At 35.0% G+C, this 20,419-nt stretch overlaps 1 protein-coding gene across 3 annotated transcripts in view; it reads right to left on the bottom strand.

The window, feature by feature from the left end:
• LOC311291844 (uncharacterized protein) overlaps nt 1–20,419 on the bottom strand; it is an 81,549-nt gene that overhangs the window by 54,510 nt on the left and 6,620 nt on the right. For 2 of the 3 annotated variants that reach the window (XM_084411154.1, XM_084411151.1), the window contains exon 2: nt 3,218–3,440. In XM_084411154.1, the coding sequence (XP_084267280.1) occupies nt 3,218–3,275 (58 nt within the window). In that variant the 5' untranslated portion in view covers nt 3,276–3,440. The remainder of the gene's footprint in view (nt 1–3,217; nt 3,441–20,419) is intronic. The other variant, XM_084411152.1, reaches the window with a different exon arrangement.

Raw genomic sequence — 20,419 nt, 5'->3', positions numbered from 1 at the left:
ATACTTTTAAGGTAATCTAATATTTTTCTGACTAACAAATTACTGACAGTAAAGGGTAGATTTAAATAAAGAAAAACGAAATTTAAATAAAGAAAAACGAAATTTAAATAAAGAAAAAACGAAATTTAAATAAAGAGAAACGAAATTTAAATAAAGAAAAAGGAAATTTAAATAAAGAAATTACAAAATTTAAATAAAGAAATTAAACGAAATTTAAATAAAGAAAAAGGAAATTTAAATAAAGAAAAAACGAAATTTAAATAAAGAAAAACGAAATTTAAATAAAGAAAAAGGAAATTTAAATAAAGAAATTACAAAATTTAAATAAAGAAATTAAACAAAATTTAAATAAAGAAAAAGGAAATTTAAATAAAGAAAAAACGAAATTTAAATAAAGAAAAACGAAATTTAAATAAAGAAAAACGAAATTGTTAAATTAAAAAACGAGATTAATTTAAATTGATAATAACGGGTAAAAAGGCTAATACATTTTGTTTCTATTATTCTATTTTCCACAATGTCAAAGCAACGCAGCTTAACCCAAAACACAAGCTCAGGCATGCACTTCGTCCATACAAACTCCGCTGTTCTGCGCTCTAGCCAGAGAACACGTTGCTGGAACACTCAGACGTCGGTTATATTTCTAGCATGCACTGCACGCGTTTTCCGCGTGGCTCGAGCCGGGCCTGAGAGACGCGTGTCTCACGCAGGCAGTGTGCAAACTCCAACCTGTTAACATGGGAGCCGAAATAAAAACGGTCATGCCGCAGTCAGTGTGTCGCCGGCCTTATTCAAGCACGAATGAGAACCGTTTCGCGGGGGATCCCAGATGTGAAAAAAAAAAACGAATATTCAAATGTCAAATTTTCAAATCCACTACCAACCCACCGAACAAATATTCGAATATTCGGGTCCAGCCCTACTCCAATAATTTATATAATTATAACACTTCATATAGGGCCATTTTGCATTAAGAGTAGGCTAGCCTAGTTTCACGTTTAGTACATTTTGCTTACTAATTTAAAATAGTATAAAACTACTGTACATATGTAATTATAAACGTTTTCATTATGATATGATTCATTTTACTTTACTAAAAAGATCTGAGTTCTTCCTCCACTGGTAGATATTAGAGAAATTAAGATTAAAAATAGAAGATAAGGTTTTGTCAGTGACACTTTTGATATATTTATTGATACAAGTTATGTTTTAAATAAGGTGACTAAATTAAAAGGACAAAGTCGTTAGTGAAGATTATGCAACCGTATTTAGAATATAATAAAATATAAAATGCAATGCAAACTAGTTTGGTTACAGCTCAAATTCTCATTCTATCATTCACCCTGCCTCCATTACATATCTTTGTCACACAAGTGTTTGATCACCACATTTGAGTGATCATTGCAAAACGTTTATATATTTATTCTGTTTATACTGTGTATTCTATATACAGTACCCATCAAAAGTTTGTACACACCAATTGGAAAGTGTGTCCAAACTTACTGTACTATAATACACATAAATAATATTGCTACTGTATTATAATATACACATAAATAATATCGGCCGATATATCGGTATCTGGCTTTTTTTTTTAATCGGTATCGGCATCGGCCCCCAAAAATCCATATCGGTCGGGCTCTAAAAATTATCTTCCAATTATTTTAAAAACACTATAGGTCCGAATCCCATGTTTCTTTAGCAAGAACTATTACATATATTTGATCAATGACACAATTATCTAACATGATATTAAAGGGGTGATGAACTGAGAAATAAAATTTTCCTTGAGCTTTTGACATATAAGAGGTCTTCGTATTATAAGAATATCCTATAAGTTTCAGAACTGACAACTTCCTTGTTAATCCAATAAAAGCTTTTATTGACACCAGGCACAGCGAACGACAGGTTTTTCAAAGTGGGGAACTATGACGTCAAAGGGTGTCAAACACCGCCTCCTCAGAAGATTATCAACGCCTACTTCAACACTGCCTGTTTAGCCCCACCCACCGATTCACGCATTACATGAAACTTATTATAATATGCAAAACTGTTATCCAATCATAGCAGTGGGTGTTTACTTCCAAGTCTTTAATGCGGCACGCCCATAAAAACCGAGCGTTCAGGAGCTAGGCTCAAAACCAGGGTAGGAAATAGCCTATGACTAATATTTTGATGTTGTTGAATGTAAAAACTAAGCGAACGTCATAAGTTGACCTCAGTCAACAATATAAAAACATTTAAAAAGTCAGCATTAAAATATACAATATTGCCATATTTTGACACCAACTTTGAGATTAATATTTATTTTACTAAAAATGTTTGAATTACAGGTATTAATGGCCGTTCACATTAGACTTTTCCTTCATTGACTTCTATTCATATACCTGTTAAAGTGGGACACCAGAAACACAAGCTCAAGTGAATAACCCTGTGAGAAATAACACAAGCGTTTAGCATTCAAGTGGAGTGGATTATTAGTTATTTGTTGAATTTATGTTTGTAAAAAAGCTGCCGCAGAATGTGACGTCATTTCACGACCACTGCAGTTGTCTGTAGAAATTGTAGAGCGGCCGTGGCTTTAACTAGTTTTAAATTGTATTAGCTTTATCTGTGTCCTACTTGTTTCACTCAACCCTGTAACTCCTGACATGATTTTCCTTCTTTTGAAAACAGAGCATTTCTTAAAATTGTGACACTCAGGAAGTGCCATCATCTGGGCTCGTTCTACTGCATGATGGGAGGACAAGAAAATAATCTATATCCATTCTGTTTTACACAAACTGTACAGTGTTGATTAATCAACCCTGTTACCAAAGTTATGTAAGAAGAATCTCTATAACTATGAATAACTTGTATATTTGACAAATACAACTTTATCAGTAACTTGGTGTTTACTGATTATTCCTAAAAAAATATGTAATTTTGTAAACAATGTTGAAAATGACTAAAATTCATGTAACTTTGTTGCAAATTGGGAACCAGATATAAAAGAGTTGTAATATAAAAGTTAAAATAGTATTTAGCTTGATCTGATGTTGACAATCAATATAAAAATGTCTCAAACCTCCCATTACTGACCATTTGTTGAAAAAAAAACAAGAACATTCTGTACCATTTCATAGTTTAACTGTTTGTCTAAATGTGAAGAAGTGCTTGAATGTTTCTAACATGAATGTTCTTCAGCATCATGAATGAATGAAGAATAAACACCAACCTCTTTGTTCTTCAGGATCTTCAGTGTGTTTCATTCTGCAGGGTTCTGGATCACTCATGTTCTCACTGTCCTCTTTAATAAACTCAGTCTTTGCAGATTTCAGCTCTTCCTGATGCTCTGATGCTCGTCTTCACTTGTAGCTGATGGGAATTTACAGCATTTATTGCCGAACTGCTGTGGGAGGAGCTTAATTGATGATGTAATTGGTGTAGGAGGAGCTAATCTGCCCAAAATCAAAAACATATCAATTAGCCTACTGAGTAGGCCTATGTTATTATTAATGACACTTCTATGCAACATATAAATATCACTTCTAAAATATTATGATCATTTGCAGAATGCCTTTTTATAAATTGATTATATGTCCTTGAAACTTTCAATGAGGTAAATCTATCTTCCAATTATTTTTTTTTTAAACATTATAGGCACAAATCCCATGTTTCTTTAGCAAACACTTTTAAATATATTTGATTTGACAAATGACTCTATCTAACATGATATTAAAATTAAAATATACAATACTGCCATATGTTGACACCAACTTTGAGATTTATATTTATTTTACTAAAACGTTTAAATGATTAATGGGCGTTCACACTAGACTTTTTCTTCATTGACTTCTATTCATGCGAATGTGAAAGTGGGACACCAGAAACACAAGCTCAAATGAATAACCCTGTGAGAAATAACACAAGCGTTTAGCATTCAAGTGGAGTGGGTTGTTTATTTTATTATTATTTATTATATGTTGAACTTATGTTTGTATGCCTTTATGTCTGTCTATCTATTCATCCTACAGTAACTGATGCCAATCCATTCATTATTTGTATGGCTAATCCTAACATTATTCTGTTTCATCATTAAAAGACAGGTATCTAGAATTAAAGAAAATAATCTAAATAATTTAAATTCTTCCAAATATAAAAATAATGGTAAAAACAGTTAAAATCATAAACACAGAAATAAAGGTACAGTATAGTTACCAACAATTACCCAGTCTATTGACACCAATGAAATGAGCTTTAAGTGGCCATTTACAGGAGATCTGAAGACATCAGCATAATAAATGAGGTGATAACAGGAACTATTGTCATGAAATAAAGAGTGTTTTCAGCAGATCTGTTCATATTGATGAGCCTCAGACTATCAACACTCATTCAACAAGCCATTCAAGATCATCAGCAGATCATCTCACTTTATTTTGAGTGTTTGCTGTTAGAAACACATTATTTGAGTCAGATAGATGACAAAAGACTATAAAACTGCTCAATTGAAAGATTACTGTTATTTCTCACACTATGGCATGGATAAAACATCACCATGACACTTATCTTCTTCAACCACTACAGAAAAATAATTACAGCAACATAAACTTCACGTAATTGGGCAATAAAATGTCAGTCATCTCACTGACATGCACTTCTTTTTGGTTTTATAATTCCTTACACTCTTTACTAATTTCTGGTTATTTTATTATTTTAACAACTCTTTAATTAATTCCTTTTTGTAATTCCTTTTTATTTTAAAGGAGTCATGACCTGTAATTTTCACTTTTCCACTAGAAAAAATGTATGTTATGATTGCCCGCCCTGCCCCTCTCCCCCTCATATTCAGTCGAGCGCCGCCATTACTGAATTCCGATTCGAAGTACGCACTCGACCGTGAAAGATGCAGAAACGTGGTGCACATGTGAGTTGCTCTGTTGTTGACTGCCAGAATCAACATGGAAATGTTTTTGTCTCTCCCAAGATGGTCGCGGCCAGGTCGGGTTCATTCACAACTTGCGCCATGATGTCATTTTGGAATGATATGCTGAAGCGTTACCTGCGGTGTCAACCCCCCTCCTTCCTGCCACCAATCAATGCGCCCCTCATTTGCATTATTACAATGATCGTCCACAACAGCCAAAATATCGCATCAGATCTCACGAGACAATAATGCCTTCAGAAATAAGGGACAGAGGAGCTCTGTTTATTTATTTTTTTACTTTTTTTCAACTTTGCGAGATATAAAGTCAGAATTGCGTGAAATAAAGTCGCAATTGCGTGTTTTAAAGTCAGAATTGCGAGATATAAAGTCAGAATTGCGTGTTATAAAGTCAGAATTCTGAGATATAAAGTCAGAATTGCGAGATATAAAGTCGCAATTGCGTCTTATAAAGTCAGAATTCTGACTTTTTTTCTCGCAATTGCGACTTTATATCTCAGAATTCTGACTTTATATCTCAGAATTCTGACTTTATATCTCAGAATTCTGACTTTATATCACGCAATTGGGAGATATAAAGTCAGAATTGCATGATATAAAGTCACAATTGCACGTTATAAAGTCAGAATTGTGAGATATAAACTATTCTGTAAAAAAAAAAAAAAAAGTCCGTCTTTTTTTTTCCCCTTAGAATTGGACTTTATATCTCACAATTCCGAGAAAAGATGTCAGAATTGTGAGATATAAACTCGCAATTATGTGTTATAAAGTCAGAATTGCGTGATATAAAGTCAGAATTGCGTGATATATAGTCGCAATTGCGAGAAAAAAAAGTCAGAATTCTGACTTTATATCTCAGAATTCTGACTTTATATCTCAGAATTCTGACTTTATATCTCAGAATTCTGACTTTATATCTCAGAATTCTGACTTTATATCTCAGAATTCTGACTTTATATCTGACAATAATGCCTTCAGAAATAAGGGACAGAGGAGCTCTGTTTATTTATTTTTTTACTTTTTTTCAACTTTGCGAGATATAAAGTCAGAATTGCGTAAAATAAAGTCGCAATTGCGTGTTTTAAAGTCAGAATTGCGAGATATAAAGTCACAATTGCGTGTTATAAAGTCAGAATTCTGAGATATAAAGTCAGAATTGCGTCTTATAAAGTCAGAATTCTGACTTTTTTTCTCGCAATTGCGACTTTATATCTCAGAATTCTGACTTTATATCTCAGAATTATTACTTTATTTCACGCAATTCTGACTTTATATCTCGCAATTCTGAGAAATAAAGTCAGAATTGCGAGATGTAAACTCGCAATTGTGAGATAAAAAGTCACAATTATCTTTTAAAATGTTTTATTCAGTGGCGGAAACAAGCTTCCATAGTTTTAGTGCCTATACACAACTGAATAAAGTTATTTTGTACTTAATTGTAATTGAGATAGTAGTGAATTAGGAATCATGGAATACATGAGTGATTTTTTTTATTTTTTATTACCCACCACCTCATGTTCAAATGAATTAAATAGTAATAAAAGGGCACACACTATAGCTAAAGTTCAGCTTGCTCAGTTAGCTTGGTTCTGGTTCTCAAAATCTCTAATACTTGTTCTACATTGTTGCATCTTCATGGATGAGATAACATGCAGATAATACTGTAGTCCAAATATTATTCAACCTTCAATACGTTTTATATAATCAATGAACTCTTCAAACAATTCTGAGTTTGTCAAAAAAAAGTTTAACTTTCTATATTAGTTGTCAAAATAAATAATTGCAACAGTTCTATCATACCTAAATTAAAAAGGAAAACAAAAGTTCTCTTTTGAATCCCCATGTGCAAGAATGTGAACAAGGCGGAAGTCAACAGCACATAATGTAAAATGTTATGTTTTTCATAATGTAATGTTGCCAGAATGTAAAATTAAGTTTTTTTATGGATTTAAAAATTATCCATTTTTGTTTGTCCTTTACAAATTAACGCAAAATGAATGCCTATCGCACAGTGCTCACATTTATTTGGACATTAAAACATTACATATCTGTGCCTTATATTGTGATCTCACATAGCAGAATATTTTAATCCAGACAAATGTGACACATGCATAACAAATACATGCAGTTTTGACCGCTTTAATCGCCGTTTTGATTCTTACATGAGTTAATTGACGACAGAACTACGGCTACAGCGCGCCGCATTTGACAACATATGTTCACATTCATGGCACAATTCAAACGGGACCAGAAAATAATTATTTTCTCCCATTCACTTGCATTGACGATTTTTCAACTTTGAGGTCCAGCGGGGTTTTACGGAATGGGCGGGACTTACCAGCTCTATAGCGGCGGTCATAATAATTATATCAATTCACTCAGGGCTAGTACTATACAGCTGTATTACAGACACACACCCAAGTTGAGAAGAGGAAGAGTTGCATTAGAGTCATAACGTGGATCTAAGCGAGTTCACACCGGATTCACAAAAAAAAGTTTGTCCTGAAAGATGGAGCAGTTCCCACTTTAAAAGAAGATGATGTATGAACCACAACATGCAAGTACGTTTTATGCTTTGCCTTTGTTGGTGTTTTCCATCGCTAGTTTCTATGGAAGCAGATTAGTCTCAAATATTATTCACGCAAAAAACATAATTCATACATGCGTAGACAGTTTCACATGCATGAAACCTAATTCACGTACCCAAAAAAAAAAAAAAAAAATCACGTGCGTGAAAAAAATATACATTCACAAAAAGCAATTCACGTGCACAAAATAAAATTATATATTCATAAAATATATTTCACAAATGCAAAACACAATTCGTAGAAATACAACTGTGCACAAAAACCTTTGAATGTTTAAAATGTACGAGTTAATCCTTGAATGTGAATGTGCAAATCGTCATTCACGTGTGTGAATCGCCTTGGTTGTGTGTGTGTGTGTTTTTGAGACTTTCCTGGCAGCGCAATCCTCCCTACACTATGAAGGTAAAACAGTAGCAAAACTCGAGAGCTTGCTAATTTGAATGTGAGAACTTGTAAAATTAATATTTGTATTTGTAAGATGAAATTTATACTTGCAGCTCTGATGTGAAAAGCTGCATCTATCGATTTGCACACACAGACAATACTCTGAACACCTGTGTTTTGAATTCGAAGTTGCAGATTAATAGTTACAAATGTGTAAAGTGTCATTTACATAAACAAAATGACAGGCACAATTGTGTACTACACATTTATCTTTGTGCTTTAGTTCAGTTTCGTTTCGTTGTACAACCACAAGTCGGCACTCACAACCTCTCATATCTGGCAGTACAGCTTCAAATCCTAGCGCTTTGACTTTTGCTACTCTTTTTGCGATATGCCTGTAGCAAAACTCACTCGTGCACTTGTAAATGCAGACTTGAGAGAGCAGAGTCGGGGGCGGGGCTGGGGTCGGAATGAAGTCATTTTATTGGTCGATGCCTCACCAATGAACAACGCCAGCCACAATGCAAACATTTGTATGCATATGTATCAGCTATTTTTTAAAACGCTTGGAAAATATTTTTATGAAATATCATTAGTTTTACTGGAATAGTTTTACAGAATATGAACGCAACGCGTTTAATTGAGACAGTGGTATTAAAAGACCAAACAGGAAACACCATATAGCCTATACAGAAAAATTTTTAGCACAGAATATGAACGCAACGCGTTTAATTGTACGTTTTCCTCGAACCCAAGAAAACACTTAATGAGGCTTAATGGACCAACAGTTATAAAATAAAAATTAAAAACAATAAAAAAAACACATAATTTGTTACTTTATTAATAAAACACTAGGCAGCAAGTTTATTTGCACTGAACACACATTTGCTTTATATATATAGCCTATATATGAAGAGTTCAGATGCTCGTATATTTAAATTCAATAATTTCACTTAAATGGCAGTGAAGATTACCTATTAATTATCATTTAAGTGAAATTACTGAACTTAAATATACGAGCTTGATAAAAATGATCATTCTATAAGAAAATTTCAAATGGCATTTAGAGGCTTTTGCATCTGAACTCTTCATATATATATATATATATATATATATATATATATATATGTGCCAATTCCATTGCAATATGAAAATGCACCTAAATTATCTGATAAGAATGTAAAATGTATACCTTAATATGCAATGTAAGTCGCTTTGGAAAAATGTAAATGTTTTAAATATTCACCCTAGCCTAACTGTTGGACACACAAAAACAAACAAAACATAAATAAATTATATATATGGTATATATACCATAGACTGTAAAAGACACATATATATATACGTACGTGTGTGTGTGTGTGTGTGTGTGTGTGTGTTTGTGTGTGTGTCTTTTACAGTCTATGGTATATATACCATATATATATATAGGGCATATATATATATATATATGGCATACGTCATATGTTTTACGTCATATTCTGTGCTCATCTGCTTTTCTGTAGTATGCATTAGCATTGTGTCTACTGAGTTTGATAATTTCGTTTATTTATTTTAATATCAGTCTAATGCATTAAGCCATGTTAGTGTTTCAGTGCACGCGGGTTTCGTGACATCATCGAACTCCCATTTCATTGGCTAGGTGCCAACCAATAAAACGGCTCCTTTGACCCCCCTCCTCCCGCCCCCCTTTCCCTCTCACCGCCTCTCAGTTTCAAGTGCACAAGTTAGTTTTGCACCTGATATATCGCGAAAATAGTAGCAAAAGTCAAGGCGCGAAATTTGAAATTGCAGTGACAGATTTGAGAAGCTGCAAGTGCTTAATTGAGGAAGTACCGCGAATGTGAACGTAAGATTAAACGCAAAATATATATTACAAGTTTGTGTCTGTCGTTGTATTTCTGTGAATGGCATTTTACACATTTGTGTCTACTTGTCTGCAGCTTCAGATTCAGAATACAGGTTTGTGACTATTGTTTGCAAGTGCAAATTTCAACATTCAACTTCAGATTTTTATTTTACAGGTTTTCACATTGGAGCTGTGAGTGTAAATGTTCATGTACAAGTACGAATATTTATTGTACAAGTTCTCAAATTCACATTTACATGCTCTCGAGTTTTGCTACTGTTTTACCTTCATACTACACAGAGGAGTCGTACTCTTTAGCCAATCAGATTTAAGCTTATCAATCGACCAATCAGTATCACGTGAGGGCGGGCGTACCGGCATGTTACGTCATCAGCTTTCGACCAGTTCATGGTTAAGCAGAGGTATGTGTAATTGAGCGTTCATTTCTGTGTTAACTGTTGTTAAAGAAGTTCGAGATCAGTTGAAGCAATAGTTTATGAACTACTGTTTAGTCTACATGTGAACATTAACATTTATTGTTAGTATTGATGGATTTTCATGTCCTGTGCTGTCCACCACACATTCATGTATGTAGTGAAGTGCATATGGAGACATCTCTTTTGTTTAAAGCTGCATATATTATGTAGTTTTATCGTTTAAGATTTTCGAGACAGATGACTTATGAAGATGCAGACAACCAGTATTGTGATCTTACCATTCCTACTGTAATTCTTTTTAAAACAGTCATGTTGCAAGCCATCCATTTTGACAGTTGTTTCAACAAAAGGTTTAAAGTGATGCATTGTTACTGTATTCATTTGTCTCCTGCAGACTATATGTAACCTGGTCTAGGAATAAAGCACTGCTATTCAAGCATTATTAAATGTTCTTGTCAGAGTTAAAAGATTCAAAGTTTAAATTTAAAAATGTACAAAGTTTCCGAATCCTTTGAGAATAAAATATACATAAAATGACTTGATCATGATTAATGTTCCTGTTACATATGAAGATCATGAACTGACAATCTTAAGTATGAAGCACAACAATCAGTACAGAGAAATATACGTCTCTTCCAGAGTTGTGAGATCCAGTCAGTCTTCTTTGCTTTTAAAATATATAAATATAAGTGCAATACATCAAGTGAAAAGTTAACAAATGAATTGTGTTCAATCCAGTCATCAACCTCTCTGTTAGGACATATCAGATATTCTTCTGATATTTAAAACAGTAAAAACCAAGAGGTACAAGTAGTACAAGAGGTGCAGACAGAGGACGTGGGAGATTAAGTGATGGTATTTGAATAGAGTTTACGGAGTAATCTTAGTTGCATAATCTTAATGACCTCCCTATGATAAGTACCTTTGTCTGATCAGCATAAAATCAGATTCGCCTGTTTTACTAGGCAAAGTAAAATGAATGCTTCACAACATTGTCCTGTGACACTAAACATCTTGAGATGACAATACAGCACAAAACATAAGTGAATGAATGTTGAATATATTGGTAACACTTTACAATAAGGTTCACTAGTTAACATTAGTTATACCATGGGCTGTTTAAATACTCGATTCTGATTGGCTGGAAGGTGTGCAGTAAAACCGTTTAATGCACAGGTAGTTCCAGTCAGTTTGATTACAGTTCGAAATTAATCCGCTACATTGGTAACCATAGTAACACACAGTAGCGGTTTTAGGCACGGGCGAACCGGGCAATCGCCCGGGGCGGCATTTTTGGGGGGGCGGCGCCGCCGTCACAAAAAAAAAAAAAATTCTGCGCTGCGAAGCAGTTTTCTATTATCTATCATTTCACTGTGTGGGGAATTGGCAAATTTGCGCCCCCTCTCAGCTGCAGGCGCCCCTGCTTGCTGAGAAGATGCCGCGCACAGAAGCTGTTTGTTTGAGAAGGGGAAAGGGGAGGGGGCGCGGAGGCGCGGGCGCGGATGACAGTTCACCTCTGGGTCTCTCCCAAATGGAACGGACAAGGGGGGGATCCATATAGTTATCTAAGTCAGTCACACCTCGACTTTCTTCCAAATAACGCACATTTCATTCATAATATTATAAATACAGGCCTCTATATTTCCTGCACATTTTTGTTTTTCTGAATGGTCTGAATAAAAATAGGTAATACAAAACGATTACTTGGTCACCACCACCAAGGTGAATTGGTTTAGTCTTGACTTCTGGTCGTGACTCGTGAGTGACAGTTGGTATGGGGGGGGGATCAGGGGAAATCTGTTGATTGTCGATGTCGAGTGCCAAATAAGAGATGGACAAGAAAGGTCAAAGCCATCAGGTGTCCAATTTAGAAACGAGCGAAAGATAAAGGTATGCAACTATGTTTTCTCTGTATGATTACGGTATCCATGTCATGAATGAAGGGGCAATATTAATTGGTGGGTATAACTCTTATTTGTTATCCTTTTTGCTATGATTCTTGCTATGCTTAACAATAATTCGGTTTTAACTCAAACACGAGATCTAATTTCACCATAATATTGTGCTTTGCAACAAAACTGTGACAAGTTCAGTTATTACACTGCAAAAAATGCTTTTCTTAATTAGTATTTTTGTCTTGTTTCCAGTCCAAATATCAAACATTTCTTAAATAAAGATGCATAACGCTAACAAAGTGGTAAAATGACATAAGATATTAAGTCTTGTTTTCTGGGGAAATATATATATATATATTTTTTTTTCCAGAAAATAATACTTAATATCTTAAAATTGAGTGAAACACTTAAAATTGAGTTTTTGCTTAAAACAAGCAAAACATGATGATCTGCCAATGGGGTAAGAAAAATTACCCCCCCCCCCCCCCCCCCCCGATTAAAATTAGGGGGGGGGGGGGCTCGAAGGGGGTCTCGCCCAGGGTGTAATTCAATGTAGAACCGCCACTGGTAACACAGATACACTTGCAAGCAGAGTGAGAGACGCATATGGAAACGTTTAGGTAGGCTAAATGGATGATTTTTGAATATCGTTTAATTTGTATCAGTGTTGCCTGTCATTCATAAATAATTGTAATAAATCCATTAAAGAATCATTAAGTTAGCTATATGCTTAAGCAACGAGGGGACTGTAGCTGCTAGACTTTAAAGAAGGGATCGCCGCACACAGGTAACTCGCGCACGCATCTCTCTCTCTCTCTCTGTTCCTTCTCCTTCAGTTCTCTGTCTCTCTCTTTTAATAATGAATTTAAATAAATGTGAATTCATTCAAATAAAAGCAATCCGATGGCTCTACTTTATTTAAAGCGGACGGAGTGCAAGAACTGACGAGCCTTAACTTAAGAAATAACCGTCATTTTTACACGTCTGTTAAAAATATACACTGTAAACATCAGTTACAGCTTTAACTTATTTTTAACTTGGCAAATAACCAAGGTATAAGCGGGATAATCCACGGCTAGCCATGCATTAAAGAATTTTAATGCACTTCGTAGAGGCCTCCGCTTCGCGTCGGGTGGTTCTTCGCCTCTACGTCGTGCATTAAAATCCTTTAATGCATGGCTAGCCGTGGATTATCCCTTACTTAATGTATTAACTAACCATGAGCAATACATTTGCTGCTGTGTTTGTTAATCTTTGTTAACGTTGGTTAAAAATACAGCTGTTCATTGTTAGTTCACAGTGCATTAACTAATGTTAACAAGATGTTAATGAAGTATTAGCAAATTAGTAAATTGAAGTATTGCAATTAACATTAACAAAAAAATAATAAATAATGTATACATGCACTTCATTATTAGTTCATGTTAACTAATGAAATGTTATTTTAAAGTGGTACCAAGATATTAATACAAAAAAATAAAGTATAAAAGAGAATAAAGAAACAACATGAATTAAAGGAGAACTCCGGTCAATTTTAACATTGAGCTCATTTTTTTGTACATTTGGAGTGCTGTCAATACAGAGAACAACGACAAAAATCGGTGTTGCCTACACCGAGTTATTCTATTTTTAAAATTTGCACCCTGTTGACTTCAATGGGGCAAGTCTTAAACCTGCTTTTAGCCTCTTAACATCCTTGATGTGTCATTACAAGTGCACAGGTCATGTGAGTGATTCCTTCAGAGTGATCACGGGTGAGTCTGACTGCAGTAGATGTGAAAGAAATGTATAAAAATGATGTTATTTAAGCCAGCGCAAATACCTGTTTACATCCTGTTTTCGGTTGAAGTCCAAAGTAGTCGATTGCCGAGTTCACACGCATAGGTTTAGTTACCTATGATCAGGCGCGTGAACTCGGCAATCGACTACTTTGGACTTTGTAATAGCAATTTTTATCTCACTGGGAAAAACAGCATCACAGGGTTAAGGAACACTCAAAAGGCAAAATTGTAATAAAGAAGAAAAGGCTTTTTATTCTTTGAGGAATCTTTTCGCAACCGCAGCCACCCAGATGTGAAACAGAAAGCCTACTGACATAATAAAACTGAGACATTTTATACAGGTTTCTGACATTCTTGACTCCTCCTTTCCCTAGTCTCTGTAAATTTCCTTAAAGACATCTAGTATGGACTGGTTCTACCCCCCCCTGGGCAGGTCATGCTGTTCTTTGTCCCTGAGAAGCCAAAAAGGCCTTTATTTACAATCTAGATGACCTCCTGCTGTTCTTTATCCCCTAAGGGGATGGCATGGGACCCCTTGTTTATTGTTAAACGACCCCTGTATTCTCCTGGCTGGATCCTTTCTCGTGCTCAGGTGTAAGTTTTATCACCCTGTCTTCTTGTCCCTTCTTCAGCTGTTAGAAAACCCTCACAGAAATATATATGGTCAGATGCTTTTACACACACTCAAATGAAATCAACAAGTTTAAATGAATGGACACAAGAACAATGAATTTTTCATTAACATCTCCCCCCTGTTTATCATTCTCTGATAACCAATAAAATAATAAAAATTCATTTCTATTTTCTAAAATCAATCAAACCCATTTTACTATTGAATCCTTAAGAATAGAATTAATTCAAGTCTTAATTCAAGAACAGTTATACCCTTCATGTATATCAATACTAAGCCCTAATTTGATTCAATCAAATAAAATCGCAAAACTTTTCTTCAACCATTAATTGGTCAACATTTTCTCCAGATATGTTGATCATCTCGTTGCCTCATGGACGTTCCATCTTCACCAATATGACACTTTGTGTGCTGTTGAAATGGTCTTTTTCCAACGTTGGCAGGAGAGGTATGTTCTAGCGCATATCCTTGATCTTCCACTTTATTCTTCGTTGTGGCGTATGGGGTTGCTGATGTTGGTTGTATAGTTTAAGGTGAGATGCTTGGATCTAGATCCTTCCAAGATTTTCCCTTAGATCACGATCGCACCCCCACTGGAATGAATCGTTTACTATCTGCTGTCACCTGTGAAGGCAGACCTTAAGTGATTTTGTTAGTGACCGCTTGTCTTGTCGTCCCTTTGGTGTGACCTGTGGATTCAACAGCCTGAAACATTATTGTCACCAGATAATTTTTGCTCATTGAATAGCACTCAGGGTCCTTGTTCCCCTGAAAAAAACATTCAACCCATGTTGTTCATGTTAACAAAACAATACAGAATCAGTTCTGTTTGGTTCAATCCATCCTGACATCCTGCAAAATGAAAATTTTAAGTTAGGCATTACACAGGGTTAGGCACTGTTTCTTCACTTTGCTCATGCCATGCGCAAAAGTCTGCATCTTCTGTAAAGAAAAACAAATGTTGAGGTTATTGTCACATAGTTTTCTTTTGTCTGCTGTGCTGCCACATCTGCTCCGGCGTTTCCTGTCAAAACAATTCTTGTTATTAGCACACTTAAAATACAAACAATACACACAATTAAACCCAATGTCCTCCCAACATTTATCTTCCCACCTGTGCGATGGCTTTCAGCAAATGTGAACCCCTTAGTAAACCAGATCTAGCTGGTTAATACAAATAAAGTTCTTCAAATAAACCCCTCCTGGACTTTTACTGTCCTCATATACCGATGAGGTCAAAGCTAGATAACCTCTCAGCCTGCTGTGAAGACAATGGGTTTAGCCCTCCCCCCTGGATTTACTGTTTTCCCACCTGTGAGGCCGAAATGTCTTTGTTTGTGGCCTGAATACAAATTATCCATACTAAAAAGTTCAAAGACTCATCTGACCACTTGTTTTACTGTGCGTTCTCTTGTTCCCGCCATGAGCATATTCATCCTCCTCTTGATGCACAACACCCATCTCGTGCATAAATTTAATATAATAAAATTCTCTTACTTTTATCAGACGCTTTTATCCATAGTGACTTCCATTTCAGAGTACACATTTACATTCTTATCAGTTCTTGCTTTCCCTCTGAAATCAAACCCATGACCTTGGCGTTACAGGTGTCAAACTCTAATGTTTGAGCTACAAGAAAACTACAATATTTGTTAATATTTATTTGGTAACATTTGTTTGGATAAAGTTTGCTAACCCAAACGTTGTCCTTCAGCCAAATTTCCCATCTTTCTCTGCCTCTGAAATAAAAATATTACTTAAAACCACAATTTCATCTTCTTATCAAATTATTTTTTAAGGCAACGGCCCCTAGTCTCACAGCGTTTCTTGCTTTTCAAGCCTATTGTTTGGTCTCTTAATCAACTGTCATCTACGAACATTCTCCAGGTCATCAATTGGTCAGGTCAGGTCGTGTACACTTTGTCAACGTCAGTACACTTTGTCAACGTCAGTCGAATAACAATCTTCCCCTTTTTACAATACATAACTGTTAAGGGCTCTCTGGATAATCTGATATTTACTTAGCCTACTGTACGTGTTTGTTGCTGTCAAATTTATAACTTTTTCTCAACACATGACTGACGGCTATCTACGACTTCACAATTCTAATTTATCAATACTTAAACCTGTCCAGAAAGTAATTCAAATCTACTGCACATCATGAATGACCAAAATAATAATTAATAGACAGAGCTCGATGATCAATCAACTTAAAGCTCATCCTGTTCTGTGTTGCCTTCTCATCAGATTGACTCACAATCCTCAGCTTTGTGAAATTTCAATTTCAAAATTTCAAATTTGTCATTCGCCTTAACCCATCTATAATGCTAAAACACTTTTTCCAGAGGTTAATGACAAATTTATACACACTATTCAGACAGAACAGTTGTCCTAAACTAACACATACTGTACAAAACATGAATTCACACTCACACTCTTCCCTGACTATGAACTGCTCATATTTCTTATTAATATCTTTTATCTAAAAGGATTCAAATTTTAAATGACATTTTAACCTTACATTTTCCTGTATCTTTTATCTAATGTTTTTATGGCCTCTTAACCAGTTTCAAAGCATGTCTGTTCATTATCCATCTGATTTTAGAAAAGTCAGCTGGATTGTTTTGGTTCATTATCTTATTTTGCTCCAGCTTTCTTTGGCTGACTGATAACAGAAGAAAAGACAGAGTACCATCCCAAGCAGTCTCTTTCTCTCTCACTATAAGCAAATAATCTTTTCAACAGCCTCCTAGGACTGTAACTAAAATAATCATAGTCATATTCAATCGTTCTATGATCTTTTCTAAGGTTATCTTTAGTTTAAATACTCAATTTACCTAACCTTTGTTTTCCAGAAAATTCTCTTGAGTCATCTTTAGCCACCACCATGTCTTATAGTGGTCCTTTGTCATGTCTAAATGATCTACAGGAGTCAGAACTGACACATTAGTTCAGCATCAACACAAATCTCTGTGTTTTCCTTGCTCATCAGGCAACTAACATTACAACTTTTTTTTTTTTTTTTTTTTTTTTTTTTTTTAAACTGTCTCCACAACAGATAACCACTAGTTCAATGGTCTCTGCTGGCTCCTGAATGCCCATTCAGATCAGCTCTTAACCTATAATTGTCTTTTCTTCAGGGTGTTGTCCCCTGGCATAGTTGCAGACACTTGTCAGAAAAACAAGCCATTCAATCAACGCGGTTTCTGGTGAGTGGTATATAGAGGAACTCACATTTTCTGGGTCAGACGGCCGTAACTTCTTACAGCTCATCTCGCCTCTCAATGGTTTGCTGATGCTGCTGGCCTCACAGTCACCGCTCAACTCTAATACCTTTCTCACATAAAAACACCTCCATCAGGAAATGCCCAGTGTTTTTGCGTGACCCTTCTGTCTTAGGTTGTCCTTTTGGCCTAAAAGATCGTACCCGTCGTTGAAGTAATCACTCGTACACACTGGTAACCGCTTTTTCCCATCACAGAATCTGTGACCGTTTTCTTCAACATAATCTGTTGTTTTCTGGAGCTTAGGAAAAGGCGCATTCAAGAGTCATCAGAGCCATTCTGACCTAATAGTGTTCACAGGGAGACAGGTTAATAACAACAGTATTTAATCACTTAAATTCATTAATCATCTTAAAGGTAGCAACCTGCTTAGATTATAGTCAGTGAATTTAGATCACAATCGTACATTCAGTGTACTGTTACTTCTGTAGCCGGAGCCATCAGCCCTGTTTTATGGTGGAGGCTAAAATCAGACAAAGAAGCGGTCCTAAAATAAACTAGTCAAAAATGTCACTTCTATCATTTAAGGTCTGCATTATTATTTTAAAGACTTCTTTAAAATCATTCAGTTTTACTTTTAAAACATTTACAAATTGTCCTCTAAATTTGTCAAATCTGAACTGCCTGTAGCATGATTTGTTTTAGCTCTTCCGCATCTATGAATCTGTTCAACTGAAACACTGTGCTTTACACAGCCTCAGACAACAGTTTTCAGCTGACATTGAATGAGAGAGAGACTCTTGAGGCATCAGGACTGGTACACTGCATTCTCATAAACCTTTAACTTCAGACTTTATCTGCCATCTTTTCTTTAACTGTAGCCCATCTTAAGGCATCTTTTCCATAAATTACATGTATTGTAATTTAGACATTACAAATATCCACTCCGAAAGAGTCTCTGTTGCACTGAAACTGTGGCAGTTTCAGTTACAGCACATGCCAGATTTAGATAAGCAAACCTGTTTTGGCCAAATCACATTCTTATCTTTTAAAATCAACATTAACAAGCCTTTGTTTAATCAAATGCCTTTTACACATTTTACATTTAGCAACTGTTAATCCTGTAACACTGCTTCTGTTTATTTTATCTTAAAGAAATAATAATTATTCTAGTTCTTAATAACGTTTCAAATTTCATTTCAATTTTATTTTCAATTACCATAATTTAATACCCGACTTCAATGTTTTCTCTAGGAGTTTATCAATCTGCTTCTATGGTTCATACTAACTTTTGAGGCTGCGCTCTCTGCTTGTCATACATTTTATGATTATCACTATAAATCATTCGTTAGATTTGTCTCTCTATATCATCTAAAACCTTATCAAAGCGTTTCATTCAAAACACAATCATCCTTTTAGTGATCGGTACTTTTAAAATATTTTGCAACTCATTTAGCTCATCTGTAATTTTACGTCAACCGGTACTTTTTATAGTTCTTTTCCTTTCAAAAGGAATTCCTTACACTTAATATCTTTCAATCTTCTTAACAACTTTCAAAAGTTCCATCTATCAACTTTCTTTTCTCCTTCATTTACTTTTACAGTCATACAGTGGGCATTTACAGTCACTGAATGACCCAGCTGACTGCAATAAAACACTCTCTGTTATTCTGCCTTTTATCTTTCTAACATCTCCACCCTACTTTACGCCCCTGAAGCAGAGCGTTCCTATTCAGGAAATGCAAACAGAGCCACTGATAAGTTCTCTGCATTTTCCCCCACTGTCCCAGCTGCAAATTCAATTACAATAGCCGAATCACAATCTTCATCATATTAACACTGATCTACTTTCTAACTCATATTAACACAGACTTTTCTTTAAATTTGTGTTATTTTGGCACTTTCTTTGTTTGGAGCCAATTAAGTTATTGTTTATCTTTCCAATCACAATCAAACTTTTACAAAACATCATCTGCAAATCTCTTCAGAGCATGAGCAGAACTGCTTATAGCATTTGCTCTCTATTATCTCACTATTTATCAGGACTGTTCAGTTACTCTTCATACAGTATTAAAACTTTAACGTGTCATTAATTTCATTAACACTGGTTTGATAGCTTATTCAAATGATTAGTATGCAGATTCAACTTAATATTATCATTATTCAGTCCCACTTATCTCTACTGTTCCACAGAAACCACAAGATTCCCTAAATCTTGTTCTCGGTCTCTAAATTACACACAGCTATCCTAGATGCTTGCACCTTCAACTCTTGTTACAAAAATATGGCAATCTATTCTTAAATACCCTTGTTTTCATAACATTAATACAATAAAGCACATTCACATCATTATTATTGGCAGAGCATTAATTTTCATAAGCGACACGGAAAATCTAAATATTCTAAACGGGTTTCACAAAGTTTCTGATTAACTTTAGTTACACGTGTCTAGGGAAATTATCTCCAACCCATAATTTCCTTTATAAAACAATATATTTTCCTTAAATGGCTTAATATCAACAAAATATCCAATCTCTGGACATTTTCTAATTTGATATTATCATCAACAACACTGATTACAAAACAAGTATACATTTAACATTCAGAAGCTGGTTTGAACAAGCAAGCGCTGTTGCTGTACTCCCAGCATAGCTGGACCCTTTAGGTTCAAAAGACAATCGTTTTACTTAGTGAAACATTCCTTAT

The sequence above is a fragment of the Rutilus rutilus genome (genome assembly GCF_951802725.1).
Source record: "Rutilus rutilus genome assembly, chromosome: 1".
NCBI lineage: Eukaryota > Metazoa > Chordata > Actinopteri > Cypriniformes > Leuciscidae > Rutilus > Rutilus rutilus.
This window is presented reverse-complemented; position numbering and strand designations above follow the sequence as displayed.